Raw genomic sequence first — 23,855 nt, 5'->3', positions numbered from 1 at the left:
ATGAGGGTATCAAGGCTAATGGGAAGAAGGAAGGAGAATGGCATTGAGAAACATATCAGCCATAATCGAGTACAGAGGAACCTTGATTATCCGACATTTGGTTAACCAAATTTCGGATTATCCAAACAAAATCGCAAGGTCCCGATGCTTTGCTAACTATGTTATCCGGTATTTGATTAACCAAACCAAATACTCCCTGCCTGTGTCCTTCAGATAGTCGAGGTTCCTCTGTAGTGGAGCAGACTCATTGGGCCAAATGGCTAGTTCTGCTCCCATATCACATGGTCTTATAGTCCTAGATCCATTTTCCTGAGTTGTACAGGTGTGTCACACAGAACTGAAAGGTGCACTGATGAAATTTTTCACATTCACCATAAACTGATCAACATGAACACGTGTTGATGCTCTAGTTTTATGTTTTATTACTGATTCATCAATAAAACAATACCAACCATGTTTCAAATCTCCAGGAAACCCATTCAGAACAAACCAATGAATAAGAAACACAAGCACACGTAGGGTTGAGTTGCATAGGCCAGGTTATAAGGATCAGAGGTTACACAATACATTAGATTACATTATTCCTGACAAGAAGAGGTATCACTTTTGAAAACAAAATGCCTTCAGGATGAAGAAGCATTGATTAGGTAAAGAGAGCTTCAATATTGAAACTATAGATCACTGCTAAGTGTAACATAAATGTGACTCCACTCTTAAAACTACTGAAAAGCTGACACTATAATCAAAGATGATTTGTGACAACAACAGAATTGGTAAAATAAGAAAACATTCTCACCAACTTGTTAAACAAAACTTTTTTTTGGAGTAATAGGTTATTTAGGAAGCAGTGATCTTAAAACTCCTCTTTCATAGTTTGCTTCTAGATGTTATTGAAATTAAGATAAGATCGGTTTAGCAGGCTGCTAAATAATTTTGTAGACAATGAAGTATATGACATTTACTCTAATACATGGATTGTAAAAGATTGAGACTCCATTTTGAGGCGCAGTACTTATATTTGGCAGATGTTTAGCATTTGATGTTTTGTATATTTTCGGTTGTAGATCTTACTAATGCCCCAGCAATCACAACTTCATAATTTTAATTTTCTTATTAAGAAAGTTGAAATATTTCAAAATTGTCTCCCTGTTGTTTATTTGCATTCAACAAACTCTTGCTTCCGATATGTTCAGGCTGTTTTTTGGAGGCGCTAAGGAAACTACTGATGTGACACAACAACCTAAATCTATAACAACCAGAGTCAAAGCTTTCAGTCACTATTAACTGGTACATTATCCATGGCAATGCCAATCAGTTTGCAGTCTCCTCTCATAGTATAAACAAAGCTTTTCCTTTACAGGACCTCTACAGCATGGAAACAGGCCCTTTGACCCAACAAGTTCACACTGACCCTCTGAAGAGTAACCCAACCAGGCCCATTCCCCCTATGCTATATTTACTCCTGACTAATGCACCTAATCTATACATCCCCAAACACTATTGGTAATTTAGCATGGCCAATTCACCTAATCTGCACATCTTTGGACTGTGGGAGAAAACCAGAGTACCCAAGGAAATCCACACAGACAGTAATTGAACCCAATCCCTGACACCGTGAGGCAGCAATGCTAACCACAGAGCCACCATGCGACCATTGGAGTTTCTTCCAAATTGTGCTGATGAGTGTAAAATGAAAGGATTCAACAAGCAATACTCAAGTTCTGTACTGCCAAGCAACATCTAGAATGTCATTTAATTGTACAATAACTTTTAAATCCCAAAGAGAGCCCACTTATCAACTAGGTTGTGACATTCAGGCATAGTAGAAAAGATAGTTTTCAACTATCTGATTAAATATTTTAACTATTGACATGTAGTTATGCCAACAATAGATCAATTTCAATACATGAAAAGACACAGAGTCAAGTCATCAGTTTTCACTGAAAGCCTAGGAGCTAACGATTATATCCACGTTTCTGATGTCACAAAAACAGTTATCCAAAAGCGCTTCATTTGAAAGGGTAGACATTTCAAACAGTGACACATAAGTATACGTAATTGACATGCACAAACCACATTGCTGTGGATTCAATATTATGCAGATGTTATTTGTTTAAAAATAATAGACACCAATCTGCAAATGAGTGTGCTAACTAGTTTCCTATGAATGTCACTAATTGAGGTTACTACCACTGTATTAGCTAATTATTCCTAGAAAGGTATTCATTAGTACAGCTAGTCACCAAATCTGATATGGCCGTAACCCACTTCAGAACTTTCTTGGTTGTGTATTATCTGCCTCACCTTTTGGCAAAGTTAAATCCAGGTCCCACCCTCTCAGGTGAGAGGCAGAAAGGGTCATGGGACAATTTACAAGAACAGCCAGGGAATTTTTCCTGGTAGTGCTGGCCAATATTTTTTTACTCAAACAACATCAGTGAGCGAGATTACCTGATCAGCATGTGCCATTATGAAAACTGTGGTAATCACCATACTGAACTGAAATGGGGCTTGGAATATCGTGAGGTCATGAAAGACTTTACAGATACAATTCCTCTCCTTTGACCAACCGACAACAGAGCATTTCGTTAAACTGACGATCCTTGTTGATGATAACTTGCAGCAACAAAACTGGAACATAAAACAATACAGTTCACGCTGTCATTGCAGTCTGTAATGCAGGCAGTATCCTGGGATCATTTTGGATAGCAGCTCAGAGTTCGCTGATAAAGAACTAGAGATGAGTCTATACTCTTCAAACGAAAGCAGCTTTCAATGCAACATTACAACAAAGCTGTTTAACATGGATCAGAAAGCTTTCAGCAGTTCATAAATCTCTGTGCTAATTTCTCTCATGCTCTCCTACCATGCCAATTCAATGAAAGTACTCTCTCAACATTCTCGCTGCACACCTTGACAGCACTGTGGACTCAAAGAAAATGACAAACGAACCACTATCTATTGATTGGCCACACATAGGTTTCCTGATTTTCTTCCTCCATTTATTCAAAGAAGTCTTATAATTAATTGAAGATATTCAGTATATTCTCCAATGCTGGCTCTTCGAAAGAGCCATTGAATTAGTCCCATTCCCCTATTCTGTTCCAGTAGCCTTTTACTCTCTCCCTCTTTACGTATAAACCCAATTTTATCTTGAAAGTTATCACTGAACCTGCCACACCACCATTCCATACTTTGCCAGCTTACAGATTAACCACTAACTTGTGATTGGCAAATATTCTTTCCTCTCCTTTGATCTTGATCAGAGAAATTCACGCAACAGAAAGGGAGCCCCTGGATCTATTGAACTGGTTCCAGCAAGAGATCTCCCCTTAGCTCATTTTGTTGCCTGCTTTTTCCTCAATCTGCCCTTTCAGCAGATGCCAAAGGCTCTCAAAATCTGTCAGAACAGCCATCTACTTGTTATTCACCACCCAAGAAAGATTATTTTTTAAAGCTCCTCTTAAAAAAGTATTCCCTTTCTTCCGTTGACAAAAGCAGATCAATTTGGAAAAAGAAGTTGCCAAGTCAGGCTGGGCATTTGACCATTCTAGAGGTTCAACGCAACTTTCACTCGAATGACACTCTGGTGGTGCCCCAATGGGACAGAGACGAATGGTCAAGTTCCAGCAGTAGTAATCCTCAAGCTTCTCTCTGTAGGAACACAGCTTGGGTAGAGGGAGAGAGAGAAAGAGGGAGAGAGAGAGAGAGAGAGAGATGGCAGGTTGAGGAGGTGAGGATGAGGGGGGAGGGTCAGGGTCCAGCAGAGGGAGCCCTCGCCACGCCTAAAGGCGCCTGACAGGGCACAGGGAGCCGCAGTCTCTGCAGGTACAAGCGCTGAGGACCGGCTCTGCTCAGGACGTAGCACAGCGACGGGGGACTGGCAGGTAACACTGCCAGTGGGGTTCGAATCCCACACGCGCTCTAGACAACTCGTTTCCCCCAGACCCTCCTTCTACAACACCAACAAATAGACTATCTCACACATATAAAACAGAAAGTCAACTTGACCATAATCTGAAGGAATTATGCCTTTGGTTCAATAACTCCGTGCCCAATGATAAAAGCGAACAAAATGAGACTTTTGGGAAAAGTGTTGCCACTCAGGAGTAAATCGGAGCAACAAGTCTCGCGGGTGAAACTTTCTCAATGACAACTCCGAATTCAGTCGTGGGGAGGTTTAAGAAAAAGTTTGGTTCCTTTTACTTTGTTTTTTTTTACCTGCAGTAGGTTCTTCTCCAACTTTCTCTCCCTTTCGGCCCTTTCTCCCTCTGCCTTTTCCTTTTCCTCTCTTATTCTTTCCGGGCATTTCTCTCTTCGGGGTTTTCCTTGTATTTTGAGTGTGTTGTCTTGGGAATTAGGGGGGGTTTCTGTCGGACGGAGAATGTGTCGAACGAGAAAAAAGTTCAGTCAGGTAGTTCTGAGGCTGGAGCTGGCTCCGATAGCGCGTTGTCCCGAGCTCTATCACGGAATGTCCTTCTCTCTTCAACTTTGCTCGGCGCACGGGCGCTCTGGATGAACTTTTTTTTCTCCCAAGTCTTGCAGTTTAAGCGGAGATGCCCCCGCCCACATAATCACTTGCCCCTCCCTCTCTTTGACACTCCAAGTTACTGACATTGGGTCCTCGTTTTTAATAACCCTTAGAGATTGGGAAGAGGGCGTGCATCTGTAAACTCACCCCTGTGTGTGTGTTTTCAAAAAAAAAAATCATAGTTTCTTTCCAAATTTGAAAGATGTGCAGTGACTAATCGGTATTCGCCGCTTTGATTTCAACACAGACTCACCTTAATGTACCTTCAGGGCTAGGGTTCAGACTCACACACACACACACACACACGAAGGCAGAAAAAGAAATTATATAAAGCATAAAGATTAAAAAAGACAACTTCCAAACAAGGGTCGCTCGACACAAAAGCTAACTCTGATTTCTCTCCACAGAGCTTCTCCAGCAATATCTCTCTTTGTTTCCGATTTACAGCATCCGCAGTTCTTTCGGTTTTTATTGAGATACAAACGTCTTTCTTTATCTGTTGCTCCAGCCATGTTAATCCACGGCACTGTTAAGAATGGATCGGATAAATATTTTGTTCCACTCCCCACCCCACGAGACTTGTAGGTCTAACCCAGCCCTGAAACTCAAATCCCTTTCAGATGATAAAAACAAAAAAATGCTGGAAAAACTCAGCAGGTGTGGAGAGAAATCAGAGTTAAGGCTTCAGGTCCAGTGACCCTTTTTCAGAACAGGCTGTTGCACAGCATGTAACTGTAGGGGACACTGTAGCTATGTCTGGGTTCAAGTTCTTGGGAGTAATGTAGGATTTCTGCATGTTGGTCTGATTGCCAATCCTCTGGGGGAACCATACCTGTCTTAGGTATTTAAGCAGAGAACAGCAAATGCAAAGTTCGCTTCTCTTTCACATGTCGGGACGGGATTAAGGTTGCATTGGTTTTTAGCGTTTATCGGGAGTGTTACTGGAAAAGGTGCATTGAAAACAGTGCATTTTTTTTTCTCCAAAAGTTGATTTTTCGTGTTATTCAACGTTGACATGACCAAGGCCCCGCTTCCTTCACTGGGGAAGTATAAACATGGACATAGCCACAGATTAATTTCCCCCAAAATAGCCCATTTCCCAACTAGAAAAAAGTTCACATCTGTGATTATACTGATGCCATGTGGGATGACATCACCAGTTCCTGCACTAGAAAGTACTTCAGCCCCCTGCTCCAAGCTTTAGTTTAGTTTGTTATTGTTGTTATTAGATAGTTTGGCATTGATAGAAAAAAAACAGGAAAATTAGGGAGTTTTGATAAATCATTCTGCCCACTCACTGGCTCAGATTCTTTCCGAGGCAAAAAGAAAACAACCCATCACACCATCAGATGACTCTTTTCCAGGTTCCCCTCATGTTGATGCAAATGGAAAAAAAAACTGGGATATCCCTCGTTATACAGACAGTGGGGTTATTTCCAATGTTTGAGGAGGTGGGATGGCATGAATTGAATGGACCACCTGAAAACTTCCTGAGAGTCCCACCAATAGATAACTCACTTTCAATCTCTCCCTTAACCCAATGACTGAAACTGTCAGTTGTCTGAATTTATATATCCACATTTTGGTTGTTGCCCAATGCCTTATTCTCCTTGGCGTGTCTTAACTGTTACAAGGGGAAATTCTAGCAAGGGAAACACTCTGAAGTGTCTTCAAATACCAACAATGAAATAGAAAGTCCTATGCAGATCTTATTAAAATCCTTACACATTTCACACCAGTATTCCAGAAGGATGTGGACAGCCAGGCAGCCATTTTGCAAGAAGCCCTAATTTCCTGTGATATTACCTGAGTTTCTCCTTTGACTCATTCTTGCATGTTCTACCATCAAACTCATTTCATGTGTCTACAACATTGAGAGGCTACCTTCAGGACAGCTTTACACATGTTTGGTAGACTCAACTGAAACCACACGCCCAATAATTGTTCATTTTTATTTGCTCATCTGAAGTCGAATCAAACACATTTAGGGATCTCAGTTAGCATCCTTTGGTATTGGTTACTACCTTGGGCAATTTATCTAGATACTATTCCTGCAAACTCCAAATGCCATTTACTCAATTATTCTTTCACCGTAAAGGATGTTGATCAACTTCATCAAGCTTTGACTTTTATGTTTTGGATTGGTAGATGGTTTTACAGCCATACACCATCCCTGCTGTTAGCCCCTCCCATTTAATCAGGGCTGGAAACCAGCATATATACACACTGCTTTGTCTGCACCAGTGGCTGGGTTTTTTCATAACCAGCAAGTCATGGACTTGGATTTGCAACCAGAGGCTTCTTCTTCATTGAGCCACTCCAGCTCTTGAATGCAGCTCATTATATGGCTGTATATAGGGGACAGTGAGGTCTGCAGATGATGGAGATCAGAGTTGAGAGTGTGTTGCTGGAAAAGCACAGCAGGTCAGGCAGCATCAGAGGAGCAGGAGAATTGATGTTTCAAGCCAGAGCCCTTTTCAAGATATGGCAGTATATACCATGGTCAAAATATAACTCACATAATAGTGGTCAAAAGTCTTCCTATTTTCCTCTTTTGTAAACCATGACTGAAAAAAATTGAACTTGGTTAATAAGGACATGTTGTCCAGATCTCAGCAACTTCAGGACCAATGTATCAGACAGATATCATTTCCTAGCAGCTATCTGACATACCAGTCAGTGGACAAAACAACCATCCATTGCACTGACCATTACCAACTCAACATAAGATGAACAATAATGGACCAACTCAACAGAAAACCCAAACAACTTTACAGTGCTTTTCCTATTGTAACCTGTAACTACATGCAACTTGGGTGAAACAGAGGAGTAATTGCTTATGCACTTTTACTTAAAAGCTTAACATCTCACAGCACAGAAGGAGGTATTTAACCTATTGTGATGTACCAGTTTCTGAAAGAGCAACCCAGCTTGTGCCATTCTCCAGCCCTATCTCCTGGACTTACAGTTTGTGTTCATCCAAGACTGACAGAATGGAAACATGCTTCTTGCACTGAATCAAATGATCACGAATTCTGCCTTCATTTCAGTCAATGCAATTTGGCAATTCCTACTCCTTAAAATTTTATATTCAGCAACTTACTGAGAATTCCATTCAAGTGACCAAAGCAATCAGTTAAGATCTGGCATAATGGTAACAAGACGTTGTTACTTATGTATCTATCACTATTCTTCTAAGAGTTATTTTTTCTTGTTTATTATTTGCATGAAAAGTATAGATTTTCTTTGGAAGCGAATAAATTGGTGCCCATTAAGATGAAAAAAGTCAGTGACGAATAATGAGACATTTTGTCAAATTTACTGCTCGGTGTCATATCAAGTAGTTACAGGTCAGTGACAGAATGTTCAACTGCAAAATAAAACTCCCTCCAAATCATCCCAAGCCCAGAAAATTCTTATTTATCACTTTACTGCTCTATCAGTTAGCCAAAGACTCAAAGTCATCTAAGAAGTGTCATTGCAGAAATTATTGTACAATATTCCTCCCATCAACTTGGATAGAAGTGTAAGTGTTAGTGTCACATGTGAAAGACTTATTTTAATGCATCATCTGGTATTCTAGAAGGGTCCAGATTGATAATCATTCATCTTATTTCATTAGATTAGTGAGAAATGTATGCCGACACAGATCAATATGATTAACATACGCTACTGAGTAGAAAGATACTGGTGGAGTCTCACAGTTGTTATTCGAGGCAGCTTGCAAGCTTGGTGATTCTATGGGATGGTGATGAGAGGGAATTCATCAAAGATAATTAAGACGTGTCTCTTCAGGGTTATTGAAAACCCTTCCACTTTCCTTAATGGATGATTGCAGTGATCCATTCAGAGGTTATGGGCGAAAATATCTGAAATAGGTTGTGTGCCATAGTGAAACTAATACCAGTGATTCCAGCCTTGGGCAACTGTCTGTGTGGAGTTTGTACATTTTCCCTGTGTCTGCGTGGGTTTCCTCCGGGTGCTCCGGTTTCCTCCCACAATCCAAAGATGTGCAAGTTAGGTGAATTGGCCATGCTAAATTGTCCATAGTATTAGGTGCATTAGTCAGAGGGGGGTGGGTTAGTCTTCGGAGGGTCGGTGTGGACCTGTTGAGCCGAAGGGCCTGTTTCCACACTGTAGGGAATCTAATATTGTGATATAATAGAAGCAGGAATTTGCCAAGGTTCCCTCAACAGTATCTTCCAAATCCATGACGATTTCCACCTTAAAGGGACAAAGGCAGTAAATAAATAGGAACACCATGACATGCAGGTTCCCCTCAACCACCTACCATCCTGACTTGGACATATACATCCATCCCTTTAATGTCACTGGATCAAAATTCTAGAACTCTCTTCCCAAAAGCATAATGGATCAACCTACACATCATGGACTGCAGCTGTTCAAGAAGGTGGTTCACAGCGCCTTATCGAGGGCAACTAGGGCTAAGCAATAACTGCTGGCGTGCCAGTGGCACCCACATCCCATGAGTGAATTTCAAAAAGAAATTTTAAAAAACCTTAAGGAATGAGATGACAATGATAGATAGTGCTATTTGTAGCAGAATGGGCTCATGATTGAGGAAAGACATCAACAGTTAAAACTACAAGACAAGCAATGGTGTGGCACGGTGGCTCAATGGTTAGCACTGCTGCCTCACAGCACCAGAGACCTAGGTTCCATTCCAGCCTTGGGCAACTGTCTGTGTGGAGTTTGCACATTCTCCCTGTGTCTGCGTGGGTTTGCTCTGGTTTCCTCCCACAGTCCAACGATGTATAGGTTAGGTGAATTGGCCATGCTAAATTGCCCATAGTGTTAGGTGTAGGGGAATGGGTCTGGGTGGGTTGCTCTTCGGAGGGTCAGTGTGGACTTGTTGGGCTGACTGTAGGGAATCTAATCTTTAAAAAAAGTTTGCATGATTGTACATTAAAACTGAATTATCTTATAACACAGTGAAAAGGATTGCAATCCTTTATTTAAATACATTTTACTTCTTAAGCATTCTTTGTTCCTAAACTCTTTCTTGTTTTCCATTTCTTATTTATTTTTTAAAAGTTTAATTTGAATGCTTATATTGTTTAATTGTTGTATTCCTTAAATAGTACAGACCAACATTAACTATGTGTCTCATTAGCATCAGGCTGATATGCCTGGGAGTATAATGAAAATATCAAAGACTCCTGACTCTACAGCTCTTCCCAACCAGGTGGTACACCAGACAGCACACACACACACACACACACACACACACTCACACACACACACACACACACACACACACACACACACACACCCTGTTGTCCTTACCTTGGCCTATACTGATACAATATCAAACACAGGTAGCTAGTCCTGGGTCAGTGGGTCCCTCATTATGTTCTTGAAGTCACACAGTTCCCCTACTTCTCCTGCTTCTCAAGTAACGCTTGGCGCACTTCTGTCAGTGCTGCGGTGACATTATAATTGGGTCTTTTGTTTAATTAGCTAATATCAATTCTGAGGTGAAGTTCAGGCTTCATTTCCATATTGATGCCCCTCCTTATTTCAAACTGTAATTGCACTATTATGCCACTGATAGTGCTGTAAGACTTCAATTGAAGGTGCAATAAAGTGTGACAAGTTTACATAGGAACTATCCATTACAAATATAGACATAGAAATTTATAATGGAAAATGTTGAAAGGATGTTTGTGCAGGTGTAACAATTTAATATATTATTATACATTCAAACATACCTCCTCTCCATTTCCAAACATGATCAGAGGAAGGGTTTAGAGGGATATTGGGCCAAGTACTGGCAAATGGGATTTGATTAATTTAGGATATCTAGTCAACATGGATGAGTTGAACCGAAAGGTCTGTTTCCGTGTACATCTCCATGACTCTATAACTGAAGAAGATGCATGGCAGTTAGCACTACCACCTCACAGTGCCAGGGACCTGGGGTTGATTCCAGCTTTGGATTACTGTCTGGGTGGAGTTTACATTGCTCTCCATGCATCTGCTGAGTACTATTTGTTTCCTCCCACAGTCCAAAGATGAGTAGGTTAGGTGGATTGATCATGGTAATGCAGGTTAAGGGGGTAGGGTCCGGGTGATGGGTTTGGGTGGAATGCTATTCAGAGGCTCAGTGCAGACTTGATGGGCTGAATAGCCTCTTTCCACTCTGTAGGGGCTCTACGATTCTAAGAGTCATACTGCACTCTGTCCACAGGTACTGACAGATGCGCTGAGTTCCTCCAGCATTTTCTGTGTTTGTTTCAGATTTTCAGCATCCACAGTATTTTGCTTTTATATGATTTGGAGGTGTTAGTGATGGACTGGGGTGTACAAAGATAAAAATCACACAACACATCTCTTTTGGGAGGGGGGAAAGAGATGTGAGAGTCTGTGAGAGAGTGTGTGTATGTGTATGTGCGTGAGTGTGAGTGTAAAGGGGTATAATCTGTGAGAGGGAATGTGTGTGTGGATCTGTGTGTGGATGTGTATATGTGACTGTATGAGAGAGAGCTTGTATGTAAGAGAGACCCCCTGCAGTACACACAAACACACACTCACACTCATGCAGACCATCTCTCCTCCATAAGCTCTCTCCCATATGCTCACACATACATTCCCACACTCACATGCACACATGCACCCTCTCACAGACTTATACCCCTTTACACTCACACACATACACATATTCTCTCACAGACACTCACATCCCCCCCAACACACACACCACCCGCACACACACATATAAGTTTGTGGGGTGAATTTGTACTAGCAGAATTACATTTTATTTTGTTCAAAAACTACATGAATCCATGTAAGATTTTGTGAACTCCTTTTTTAGATTAGAATCAGTCTGAACATTGGGGCACAGACAGCCTCACAAAGGACACCACACACCTTCAATGCATTATCTGGACTGACATGGCACCTATTGTTAAAGTTCACTTGAGAATGTAACTTTTAAAAAATGTACTGGGATTTGCATATGAAAGAACTGAAATCAACATGGTCATTCTAAAAGATGAGAGATTTAACAAGCAATCCAGGTCTTTTTCAAGATATCATTTCAGTTGCATCACACTGTAAACTTTTGCTATAAATTCTGTGTCTTACGATCTTATACTCCACAACCACCTGACAAAGGAGCAGCGCTCTGAAATCTAGTGCTTCCAAATACCAGTAAACCTCTTGGACTATAACTTGGTGTTGTATGACTTTAAACTGTTGGACTATAACCGAGTGATGTGTGATTTTTAACTTTGCTTTTATATGAATGGGTTGTTGTTAATGTTAGGCACAATTTTCCAGATCTCAAGTTTTTTACTACCAAGGAGATACAAGCTTTTATGAGAAACCATCAAATCTGGCATATGCAGATGAAGAGGGCAAATTAAATAATCCACAGTCAGGAAGAAGAGTCTGTTGTCTTTGTTATATTTGTTATATTTGATAACAAAAACTAGAACATAATGTAAACAACCTTATGGCAGAAAGCCTTCTTATCAAGTTCTTGTTTTGATTTTTAAATGGATTTGATCATTTCTGTCAGGAAGTTAATTAGGTTAGTAATGCATGTTTCAGCTGAGGTTTTGACACTAGCCCACTAACTGTTTCAATAATTGTATTGTTCACACTAATGCCCAGATTACATAATATGTTTTGGTCGAACCTTGAAACACAAAATTTCATTGAATCATTTCCAGACCAAAACATACTTTTCAACATTAGTTTTACCTGTCTTTTTTGAAAAGTAAGTTCTCTAAACTGATAAAAGCACTTTAAGTTTTGAAAACTGATGACCTGAAACTGTACTTGGAGTTCAGGTTCTGTTATTAAACTAACACCATTTGGAAAAGATAGTCAGTTGTGATAGTGTTTCACAAGAGAATTTGAACTAGAAAGTTGGCTATATACAAACTTCAGTAAAACAGGTTTAAAGTCACATTTTAAAGATCAATACCATTGTAACCTTTATGTACAGTCCATTTGATGATGTGTCTTCTTTTCAAAATGCTGACCTTTTTAATGTTTGTGTTTCTGCGGGAGAAAATAGATGCATTCCTTCTTGGTGTGTATATGTGGGAAGAGAAAGAAATTTTAAAAAATGTAAATGTTGTGCTGAAATTTCACTGCGAGGATCCAAAAGGGGGCAGTGATCAGTCACAGAAAACGGTTGGGAATACTGCAATTTGGAATTATCCGTTTGTCTCAATAAAAAAAAGGAAAGAATTCTGGGAAGAGCCTTATCAAAAAAATTTCTAATCAGGTTGTGTTTGGGTTTGTTAAAATGAACGTTGTCAACACTGTGTGTGGCTCATTTCACCTCTCTGACCTGTAGTTTTCCTGACTGGCAACTTATATGAACTGCTTATATGAAGCCATGTCATAACAAAGATCCCATAATTTGTGTGCATTTAATTTTTGGTGATGCACAGCGTTAAGTCCCTGTGAAATAAGTGAGCTATTGTACTTTCAATGAGTTTACAGTACAGCTGATGCTGGTAAAGGGATCAAGGGGGTACAGAGAGAAAGCAGCAGTGGGTTGTTGAGATGGCATGACCTGCCATGATCATATTGAATGGTGGTGCAGGCTCCTGCACCTTTCTTTCCATGTTTCTGTATTCCTCGGAGCATTTTCAATTTTAATTTGGTGTCAAAGCAACTGCAGTAAATCCAGCCAAAATATGCCTGACCTATTGTTCATGAGTTTCTAATGAAAGTGGTAAACACCTTAGATCCTTTAATAATCAACAGTGTTAATTTTGTCATGCATTAACCAAATGGTCCAGGCATACTTTATTATGTGAACACAATTTGTGGTGCGTTACTGAGGTGTATGAGTGAGGAAAGTTCTTGGTGAATTTCCACTCTATGTTTGTGTGGTACCAGAGTAGCTTTCATTGCTCCAATGCCCCTGGAATGGATGTGCAAGTGCCAAGTTTGAACAGGATCAGACATAGCCCCAGCATTATTCCTACAGAGAGATAATCATGAGGTGAACATTCCCAATGATCATCGGAATATAATACCAAGAACAGGCAATTCAGCCCCTCAAGCCTTCTCACTGTTCGACTAGATAACGGGCGATGCCTTAAGCCATTTTTCCACATTATGCCCAAGTCCCTCAATACCTTAACTGCATGCAATGTTCCTGGATGAGGGGCCAGTGGGCCGTTAGCACCTGAAGAACTGGAGCTCCCACATAAGTCAGTACCTTTGGGGGTAGATAAGGAGCAGTTCTTTTGTGGGAGGGGGTGGGGTGGAGTCCATGTGAATAATAAAATCTCGCAGTGATGATGGTGTAGTTTTCTCATTTACTGCTCCAGTGTTCCACTGAATATTGCCTCACATGCCAGTGATTGAGCAATGAAGCTTTGACTACATTCACTGGGTAATAAACTCGTGAAGCAGATCAAATCACATTTTCACACAGAGAGTCATTAGGGTCTGAAATGCACTATCTACAAGTGCAGTGGATGCAGGTTCAATTGAGGCATTCCACAAGGATTTGGGTAATTTTTAAAATGGAAACAATGCGCAGGTTACAAGGAAAAGGTGAGAGATTAGCACAAAGTTAAAGTGCTCAGACAACTGGGACAGGCAGGTAGGGTTAAATGGCCTCCTTTTATATTATGATGACCCTGAGATTAGGCTCCCTTTGTAGGACCCAGTCAATTTTCATTCCTTTGGATGTTAAGCACATTCTGAGTGAGTGATCTGAGTGATCTGCTCTGACGTTTTTCCATCCAGGAAATGAAGTTGACGGTTTCTGTGCCCCCCACTAACATCACCCCCCCCGCAACTCCACCAGAGCCTTACACTGTACATTACAGTATTACTTAGCTCTAGTTCACATTAAATGACAAACCTCTTGAACCTCCTTTTACTGAACTTGCTTCATAAATAGTGTCAGCTCACATAGAGTGATAGGGATGTACAGCACAGAAACAGATCCTTCCATCCATGCCCACCAGATATCGTGTATTACTCTAGTCCCATTTGCCAGCACTTGGACCATATCCCTCTAAACTCTTCTTATTCATATACCCATTTAGATGCCTTTTAAATGTTGTCATTATACCAGCCTCCACCACCTCTTCTGGCAGCTCATTTCATCCACATACCACCCTCTGAATGAAAAAATTGCTCCTTAGGTCCCTTTTAAATCTTTTCCCTCTTACCTTAAACCTATGCCTTCTAGTTTTGGACTCCCCCACCCTGGAGAAAAGACCTTGGCAATTTACCCTATCCATGCTCCTTATGATTTTGCTAACCTCTAGAAGGTCACCCCTCAGCCTCCGACACTCCAGGGAAAATAGCCCCAGCCTATTCAGCCTCTCCCTGTAACTCAAATCTTTTCAGTACTGTTTCTTTTGGACATTCTGGTCTTCAGTAATTTACTCCTCATTTCTCCGTTTGTTCCCTCATGATAAACAGAACAAGAAAAACAAAGACTATTGTGCATTTATATATTGTCATTAGCTAGCCAAGGATAAGGGTGATTGTCTTGCTTGAGTATGAAGTTGAGTTGGTATCCATGTGCTTTAAGGCACGTGAGGAACTTATTGCTATTTATGGTATCTTGTCAGGTATTATTAGATCAGGTCCTGGCTTGTTCTTTCCACTACTCTTCCATTACCTCATGATGTTGTCTTCTTTGGGTTTCAGTGCTCTGGGATCTTTCCCACAGACATTGCCTCTATCATGTTCAGTCTAGGGCAATGGCGTGCCATGAGTTGGTGTTGGCATTACATTTCTTCATGTTGATTTTCGTCCTTGAAGCCCTCTCTCAGGTGTTGTGTGCCCTCACTGAGCTGAGAGAAGAAGAACCTATGTGGTATCTGACATCTGGACTATATGCCGAACAAACAAATCTGAAAAATGGATGGTCATAGCTTTGATTCTTGCAGTGCCCACTCATGCATTTTTACAAACACTGGCCATCGCAAAGCCCTTTCCAGTCAATGGAATACTTTTCAAAGTATTGCCAGAAACAGTTTGAGTGGCCAAGTTGTACTTTGAAGATTCTCAGAAATAGCAATGTGATAATTGTATCTGGATCTGAAAGAGTTACTACTTGACTGAGAGCAGAAAGCACCACCTACTGTGATTATTTACAGGTACTTGGTCAGAGTAAAGAAGGAGCTTGTAAGGTACAGACCTGGGGGCTAGTGTACTCTTTGTAATGAGGTGGATCACTTGTACATAGTTGTAATATCAGAAATCACATGACACCAGGTTATAGCCCATCACCTGCACCTCCACATCATAGTTACAATATCGCAACAAAAACCATGTTTTCATCAGGTGGCCAGTTGATTTGCAAGGTTGCTTGCTTCCTTCTGTGTGCTGGAAGTCATTAAAACATAGGCCACAGTTCTTTATAGACAGAAAGAACATGTCCACTGACTCAACAGAACAGGGATAGGCACTTGCTGATTTGTTTCTCAGCCCAAAGCCTTGACCAATCAGTCAACATTGACTGGTGCATTATCCTTGGCAACACCTGTACCAATCAGAGTTCACTTGACAATGAATCAACATTCTCTCATTGACTTAAAATGCTGCTATTTTTTGGTTTGTTGAGTGCAAAGTACAAAGTTTTTGACATTATGTCTTCTTCCAGCAGTACTTAAACTTAATTTTTTTTTTATTCAACAAGACTCATGGTTGGACCAGAAAGTTGGATATCCTAATTCACACTAGAATACTTTGGGCTTGAAGTGAGCAGAACATTCTGACATGATGGTAATAATGGTCTCTGCTGCAGCCTCCTGAACACTTGTGAATCAGCTCTAGTTCTAAATAGTGTAAACTCAAAGAAATTAGACTTTGGAGCTTCAATAAAAATACATGCTGGTGACCTAGAAGTTTAGATTCCCTACAGTGTACAAACAGGCCCTTCGGCCCAACTAGTCCACACAGATCCTCCAAAGAGTAACCCACCCAGACCCATTCCCCATATTTACCCCTGATTAATGCACCTAACTCTATGGGCAATTTAGCATGGCCAATTCACCTAACTTGCACATCTTTGGATTGTGGGAGGAAACCGGAGTACCCAGAGGAAACCCACGCAGACACGGGGAGAATATGCAAACTCTACACAGACAGTCAACTGAGGCTGGAATCAAACCCAGATCCCTGGTGCTGTGAGGCAGCAGTGCTAACCACTCAGCCACCATGCCACCCATAGATTTCAAGGGAAACAGATATTGCTGATTTCTCATGAAACCCCATAAACTTTATAGCAACACACAGTACAGAGGAATACTTCAGTGAACAACACAGAATGCCTTTCAGATCATTTTTTCTCTTTATCCTTCTGTGGGATGTAAGCACTTGGGCAAGGTCAGTGTTTGTTGCCTTTGAACTGAGTGGTTTGCCAGACCATTTCAGAAAGCAGTTAAGCATCAATCACATTGCAGTGAGTGTGCTGTCACATACAGGCCAGACTGTGTAAGGATGGTAGATTTCCTTCCCTAAAGGGTGTTAGTGAACTAGATGGACTTCAAACTAACGGAAGACATGCTAGAAAAGACAAAATCTGCAGATCTTAGACAAAGGTACAGGCTACATTGCAAGGCAGTGATCTCTGCAAGTGATCCTGAATCCATGTTGATCCATGTTGATTGTGTGAGTCAAACCAAGAAATCCCTTGCATTTCAGGGGAAACATGAAAGGGTGCAATAATTTGGGCTGGAAGGGCAGTTACTTTAAAAAAAAGATAGTTGCAGTTCCAGTCAGGCATCGCTGAGGGTGGATTAGGAAACCAAAACTAGGAGGGCCACCTGAGAAAAGTCATAAATTCTGGGAGCAGAGAGGTGGGAAATCACTGAACAAGATAATTCGAACAGATAAGTAAAGGATAATTTTAAGGAGGTATGCAATTCTGGTGTAGTACTGAACTTTTTCTGAAGACAATAAGAATACAGCAGGAGTCATAGCAATGTTTCAAAGCATAGAGAAACCTCCATTACAGCCACAAAATGGAGGAAAAATCTCCATTATCAATGCATCACCATCAAGGGCATAAAAATCTTTAAAAACAACAAAATACCTGTTCACATTGAGAAGATATGGCATCAGAAATAATATTGTCAAGAAGACTTAATTTCAGAGATGAACCAAGTATAACACAAAATTGGACACCCCGGAGAAAACAATTTTTGATGTATAGAATAGCTTCTAAACTGTTTAATAAGACAGAAGCTGAACATGTAACAATACTACCAGCCACAATTGGGATTGAATGGAATCATGTTATTGTTCACCTAGGGGTAAATGAAATGTCAGACATATTCAAAAAGGTATTGAAAATCTTTAACAATTATTTCAATCTCAGAGCGAATAACATTCCTGAAGTGGCAAAATGCAACAAAAGAGTGCAGCATTTAGTTAATTTCCATCAATGATTTAATTTATATTCTTTGCAGGCTAATGCAGAGGTGTGAATCTTATGACTTAAAGTCAGAAAGCATAAGAAACTGCATTGTTGGTGGCATTACTAATGATTTGTCATGTTTATTACAGTCTAAAGAACACTTAACTCTCAGGAAGGTACTTCAGATAGTGAGAGGAGAGATCCATTCAGTTCATTCCTAAGAGGTAAAAATAAAACTTTCAGTAAGGATATCTACGAAATCTAATCATTTCTTAAGGTACAAACTGCAAAAGATGCCCAGATAAACAACTGCAGTGGCAGGAGTGACATCAGACACTAAAAGTCCTTTTCCACATTGTGATTCAAAGATACCTCCCTGGCATGAAAAGTGTCCAGTTTTTCAAAGTTAATATATTTATTATAAGAAAGTTACTTTATGTGGATGTCCAAGATGGTGGCATAGTGGCAGAGCTGTGTGTGAGCTCTAGCCCAGAGCTCATCCGATCCTGTCTGCTTTCTTTTTACTTCTGCTTTTTTTGTTTTGTTTTCTCTCTCATTTTTCTTTTCTTTGGCGGGTTAGTCAACAGCATCAACATAGCAATGGAGTGGACAGCAGCCTCCTGGTGGTAGGAGGCAGCAGACTCTTCAAAATGGCGGCACCAGCAAGGCAACATTTCAGAGGAAAGTGTCCGAGCCAGGATTCTTGGTGTGCTGTCGGCCAGGCCTAGCAGCGGAGCCTGGGAGCCTTGGTTGTAGCAGGCCCAGAGCGGGTACTTCTGGCACTGGTGAGGCAGCAGCAATGTAGTAGGCCCAGAGCGGGTACCTCCTGTATTGGCGAGGCAGCAGCAGTGTAGTTGGCCTAGAGCAGGGACTCCCGGCATTGAAAAGGCAGCATTAGTGTAGTAGGCCAGAGCGGGGACTCCCAGCATTGACGAGGCAGCAGCAGTGTAGTAGGCCCAGAGCGGGAACTCCCAGCATTGGCGAGGCAGCAGCAGTGTAGTAGGCCCAGAGCAGGGACTCCCGGCATTGGCAAGGCAGCAGTAGTGTAGTAGACCCAGAGCGAGACCTCCCAGCATTGGTGAGGCAGCAGTAGTGTAGTAGGCCCAGAGCGGGAACTCCCAGCATTGGCGAGGCAGCAGCAGTGTAGTAGGCCCAGAGCGGGACCTCCCAGCATTGGTGAGGCAGCAGTAGTGTAGTAGGCCCAGAACGGGAACTCCCAGCATTGGCGAGGCAGCAGCAGTGTAGTAGGCCCAGAGCGGGAACTCCCAGCATTGGCGAGCCATCAGCAGTGTAGTAGGCCCAGAGCGGGAACTCCCAGCATTGGTGAGGCAGCAGTAGTGTAGTAGGCCCAGAGCGGGGACTTCTGGCATCATTGAGGTGGCAGTGGAACCAGGCACTGCTGGTTGCCGGGTGAATGTGATTTCAGTCCAGGACCTGGAATCGGCGACAATGTTAGTGAGGTGGTCACAGCAGTGAAGAGATGGCACTTAAAGAGTGACAATTCTTACACTGGGGGTCCGCTGCAGGCAGTAGTGAAGCCCACTGGAGGAGGGGTAGCTGCACAGGGTTGCTGGTGATCCATTCAAGACTCATGGCAGCAGAACAAAAATAGACTCTCTTTCAATTATATCTTTTATTCTTTGTATTCTATCGTATTATTCACTTTGAAATAAATCATTCAATCAAATAAACAAAAGACTGAAGAACTACCCACACAAAAAGAATGGACTCCAGTGGGAGGAAAATCCAAAGTTTTCCAAGGGGAAATAATGGCATTACTAATGTTTTGTCATGTTTATTACAGTCCAAAGAACACTTAATTCTCAGGAAAGTATATCAGATAGTGAGAAGAGAGATCCAAAGCAATCAGATCAATCTCAAGAGGTGAAGATAACACTTTCAACAAGATCTATAGAATCTAATCATTTCTTAAGGTACAAACCACAAAAGACATACCCAATAACGAAATGCAGTGGTTATTTCCCAGAGGAAACATTTGGCATTCAGACCTTTATATCATCCTGCAACTTAGCCACAAGAGCAAATGTCACCATATTGTCAGATAGAAAGCTTTGCTTGACAAAACACTGCTTACAACTGACAAAAATCCAGCTACATGGTCTAGGGTGCATCACACTTAATGGTTAGGTTTGGTACAAGCAATGTAGAGGACATCAAATACTAGAAAAACTATAAGTAATTCAGAACTAAAAATGTTTACTCCTGAAAAGATCTCTCACTCAAAAGATGGAAGAGAATAAGCAACAAAAAGTCAAGGAAAAGTTATTAGGTTCCATAAGCTCATGGTGAGACCTAACAAATGAAGAAGATGTTAGTCATGTTGGAATTTATAAAAATGTTGTTTTATGCTACAAATGACTGTTTTCCATTGCTATCAAAACTGAAGAAAGTTTAGATTCCAAGATCAAGAAGAAGTGTAAGCAACAAGGTAGCAGTCACACTGCCATTCGAAAACAGATAATGGAAGCATGTTCAACTCAATTGAGCCAGATTGCTACATAGTACAGTGAACAATTCACCAAATTGAAGACTATCATAAAGGGCTAAGTTCATTGGGAAGGGAAATGTTCAGGGAAAGGACAAAATATACTGTCTCCTCACCTTCCAAACGAAAATCCTCAACCAAAAGTGTATCATATCAAGCAAGTATGAATCTCTAGGCAACACAGTCGAGGAAGTGCAGAACCTGGATTCACTGATAGTTTAACTACTGAGAGGGACAGAGAAAGCTTACAATATCTAAAAAGCTTAAGTAAAAAATTTTCCTACTTCAGCACAAATTACAGAAATGCTGAGAATCAAATTCTACTAACACAAATTGAAGATGTAATATGTTCAGCTCCAAAGAAGTCACCACTAAGATAAGATAAACAGCATGCAAAGAAATCATGCTGCCACTCAATTAGCATGTTGCGATGGGCGCAGGAAGATCCCAGCGTAAACAGACATGAGCATCTTTTACAAACCTCAGTGGAGTACCTGATAATATCATCCATACATTCATTGAATTTCCCAAGGTTACCAGCACTGAATCATTGCCTTCTGTCTGAGGTGGTGAGAAACTGACAAGTTAAAGTGTCCCATAAGAAGGCTGTTTGCGCAATGTGTAAGTAATTTCCCAATCATTAATTACCTTCGCTGCTATGAACTTTTTGCGTTGATTGTCTTAGTGTCGCCTTCCTCATTCCATTTCTCTCCACAGTAGCTGAATTGCTGCTATAATTTTGATTTCCCAAAAGAGGAAGATCAATAGTGAAATGTCAGACAAATCCAGAGACACCCTATACTCACCCCACTGGCCCCACATAGTAGGACATCCCGGTAGAGAGCTACATGCCTTCATTCATTGGAGCCAAAGATTTTCAAATGACTAAAGAAGAGAGGAATTCTGGGTTGACATCTACAGGGTACCAGCATCTGCTGCAAGTAGAGTGCCCCCCATTTTTAACAATCTGTGATTGTCTTCTGGTTGTATTCTGGATCAGGTGTGATGGAGACTGCGGAAGGCTAGGATATAGGTAAATATTCAAACTTATTGAACGTTATCTTTAATTATGTACAGGATAATGCTTTACATGTGGTTTCTACATGGAACCAACTCCTAGTAGTTCCGGTTGTCAGATGATCTTCCCTCACTAGTCTAGACTATTCTATTTACATATTTAACATTAATTCTTTACTCCACTGTCTTCCAGCCCAGCACACTAGTTGGAGCTCAATTAACTTGTGGGAATGTATCAGTCCAATGAATGACCAATCCACATGAAGTGGAGCTTTCTTTGCAGAATATCCAGAGCACAGTCTGTTATAAAGCAATAGAAATAGGTTGACTCTTTGGTACCTCAAGTTATAGTAAAAGAATTGGAAGAAGATGCACACTTTTAATGTGAAGTGTTTTGATTCACCTTTCCATACATGAGAAATCTTAACCTAACTGTTGTAACACAAGCATGGCCAATTGCCTTACAGATTTCTTTACCCACCACAGGTGTGTATGCATTTTAAACCTCCATTTATTAACCATTAGTATGAAAACTTTCTCATTCACAGGAAGGTTTAACTTCTATTGGGAGCTGGTTCAAGGACATTTGACAGTAAGCTGTTTCAGCCCTGAGTACTCAATAATTTAGAATAGTGTACAACAAAAAAATAGCTTTGTTGTGTGTCTGCCATGTCTCTGTTTGTAGCACCATACCTCCGAATCACAAGATCCTGGGTTTAAGTTTTAAGCCAGCGCATTAGTGCTATAATGGAGATGGACACTTCAGCACTGAGAGAGTGTTGCACTGTCAGAGCTGCCATCATTCAGATGAGATGCTAAAGTCTTCCTGCTTGGGTGGAAACAAGTAATCCCATGGAGCTATTTTGAAAATGAGCAGGGGAGGTTTTTTTTCAGTATCCTAGCTAATACTTATCCATTAATCAACATCGCAAAAAGTTTATTGTTGTAAGAGAGTACCTTCAAACCCAAAGTGTGGATTAGGATAATGACCTCTCTGACTTAACGAGAGGAGTCTTGTTGAGTAAAAAATATTATTTCTTCCATTTCTGTAACTGTTCACATACGAGAGCAATATGACCTACATTATTAGAGAGACTGTTAGGACCACACTAGCCCTAGGTCTGTCTTCTACACTTTCCTTCTTTAATCTGACCAAGTTCTCATGACATCATCATAATGGGTGATGCTTACTGCACTGAGTTAAGTATTTAATCTTTCAGGCCCATATACATTTCCCCACTAAATCTTGTTTTCTCAAGATTATTATATAGTTACACATTTGCTTCTATATTTATTTTTACCACTACCCATCTCTGTGCATGTCCTTAACTTTACAATTCCAGATTATCTGGAAGTTTCATTGTTCTTCCTGAACATATTCTTTCCAGACTTGAAAGAATGGAAATTTGTTCAGTATAAGGTATCTGATTTGGACTGTCTTCCAGATGTTCCAAAATCTATGTTTGTTCTTTATCTTCTTATATTTATTTCACAGAGGAATTTGGTGATTTGATTTGATTTGTTGTCGTTACATGTACCTAAATATAGTGAAAAGTTTTGTTTTGTAAGCAGTACAGGTAGGTCATAACATTCAAGGACTTACAGATCATAAGAGTGTTTAGACAGAGTGAGACATACGAGGTTATGGTTGCAAAGGTGGTGCACAAAAGCAGGATCAACATTCGATTTGAAATTAGAGTGGTCCATTCAGCAGTCTAGCAACAGCAGGGAAGAAGATGTTCTTGAACCTGTTGGTGTGTGTGTTTAAGGTTTTGTATCTTCTGCTTGATGGAAGAGGTTGGAGGAGAGCATTACCAGGGTGGGAGGGTCTTTGATGATGTTGGCAACCTTTCCTGGCAATGAAAAGTGTAAAAGGAGTCCATTGGTGGGAGGTTGGCTTTTGTGATAGTCTATGCTGGGAAGAGCGGTTGCCACACCAGGCCGTTATGCACCCAAATAGAATGCTTTCTGTGGTGCATCTGTCAAAGTTGGTGAGGTCCTTAAGGACATGCTGAATTTCCTAAGCCTCCTGAAGAACAAGGAGCATTGCTGTGTCTACTTGACAATTGCATCCAGGTTCAGGACAGATTGTTTATTATTGTCCTAGCAACTTAACACTCTCAACACTGTCCTCCTCAGCTCCATTGATGTAGATAAGGGCTTGTAAACATATGCATATCCCTTCATTTTGATCACTAGTGCCCACTTGGGCCCAGGAATTAGACAGGTCCAATCGGAAATCAAACTTAGAACTTCCAAATTCTGAATTGGAGTCTCTCAGCTACACCCAGACCACATCTCCCTCTCTACTGTAATGTGAAGTCAACACTAACTCAGAATGAACAAAAAACATAAGAATTCCATTGGCTTACAGGAGTATTATAAGCTAGTTTTTTTTAAAATCACTCTAAATTGACAAGATC

At 40.8% G+C, this 23,855-nt stretch overlaps 1 protein-coding gene across 3 annotated transcripts in view; it reads right to left on the bottom strand.

Annotated features, from left to right (window-relative positions):
* The window catches only part of nrg1 (neuregulin 1), an 835,600-nt gene that overhangs the window by 202,421 nt on the left and 609,324 nt on the right, over positions 1–23,855 (bottom strand). Inside the window, exon 1 of one of the 3 annotated variants that reach the window (XM_087979981.1) lies at positions 4,222–4,515. The exons of 1 other annotated variant lie outside the window; for it this stretch is intronic. In XM_087979981.1, the coding sequence (XP_087836107.1) occupies positions 4,222–4,309 (88 nt within the window). In that variant the 5' untranslated portion in view covers positions 4,310–4,515. Of the gene's footprint in view, positions 1–4,221; positions 4,516–23,855 lie in introns of those variants that run through there. One more of the 3 variants, XM_087979982.1, reaches the window with a different exon arrangement.

This window comes from Chiloscyllium plagiosum, unplaced genomic scaffold (assembly GCF_037043375.1).
Source record: "Chiloscyllium plagiosum isolate Xiang-an unplaced genomic scaffold, Cpla_swu_hap1 HiC_scaffold_36, whole genome shotgun sequence".
Taxonomy (NCBI): Eukaryota; Metazoa; Chordata; class Chondrichthyes; order Orectolobiformes; family Hemiscylliidae; genus Chiloscyllium; species Chiloscyllium plagiosum.
Note: the sequence above shows the minus strand (reverse complement) of the source record. Positions and strands in the feature narration are given on the sequence as shown.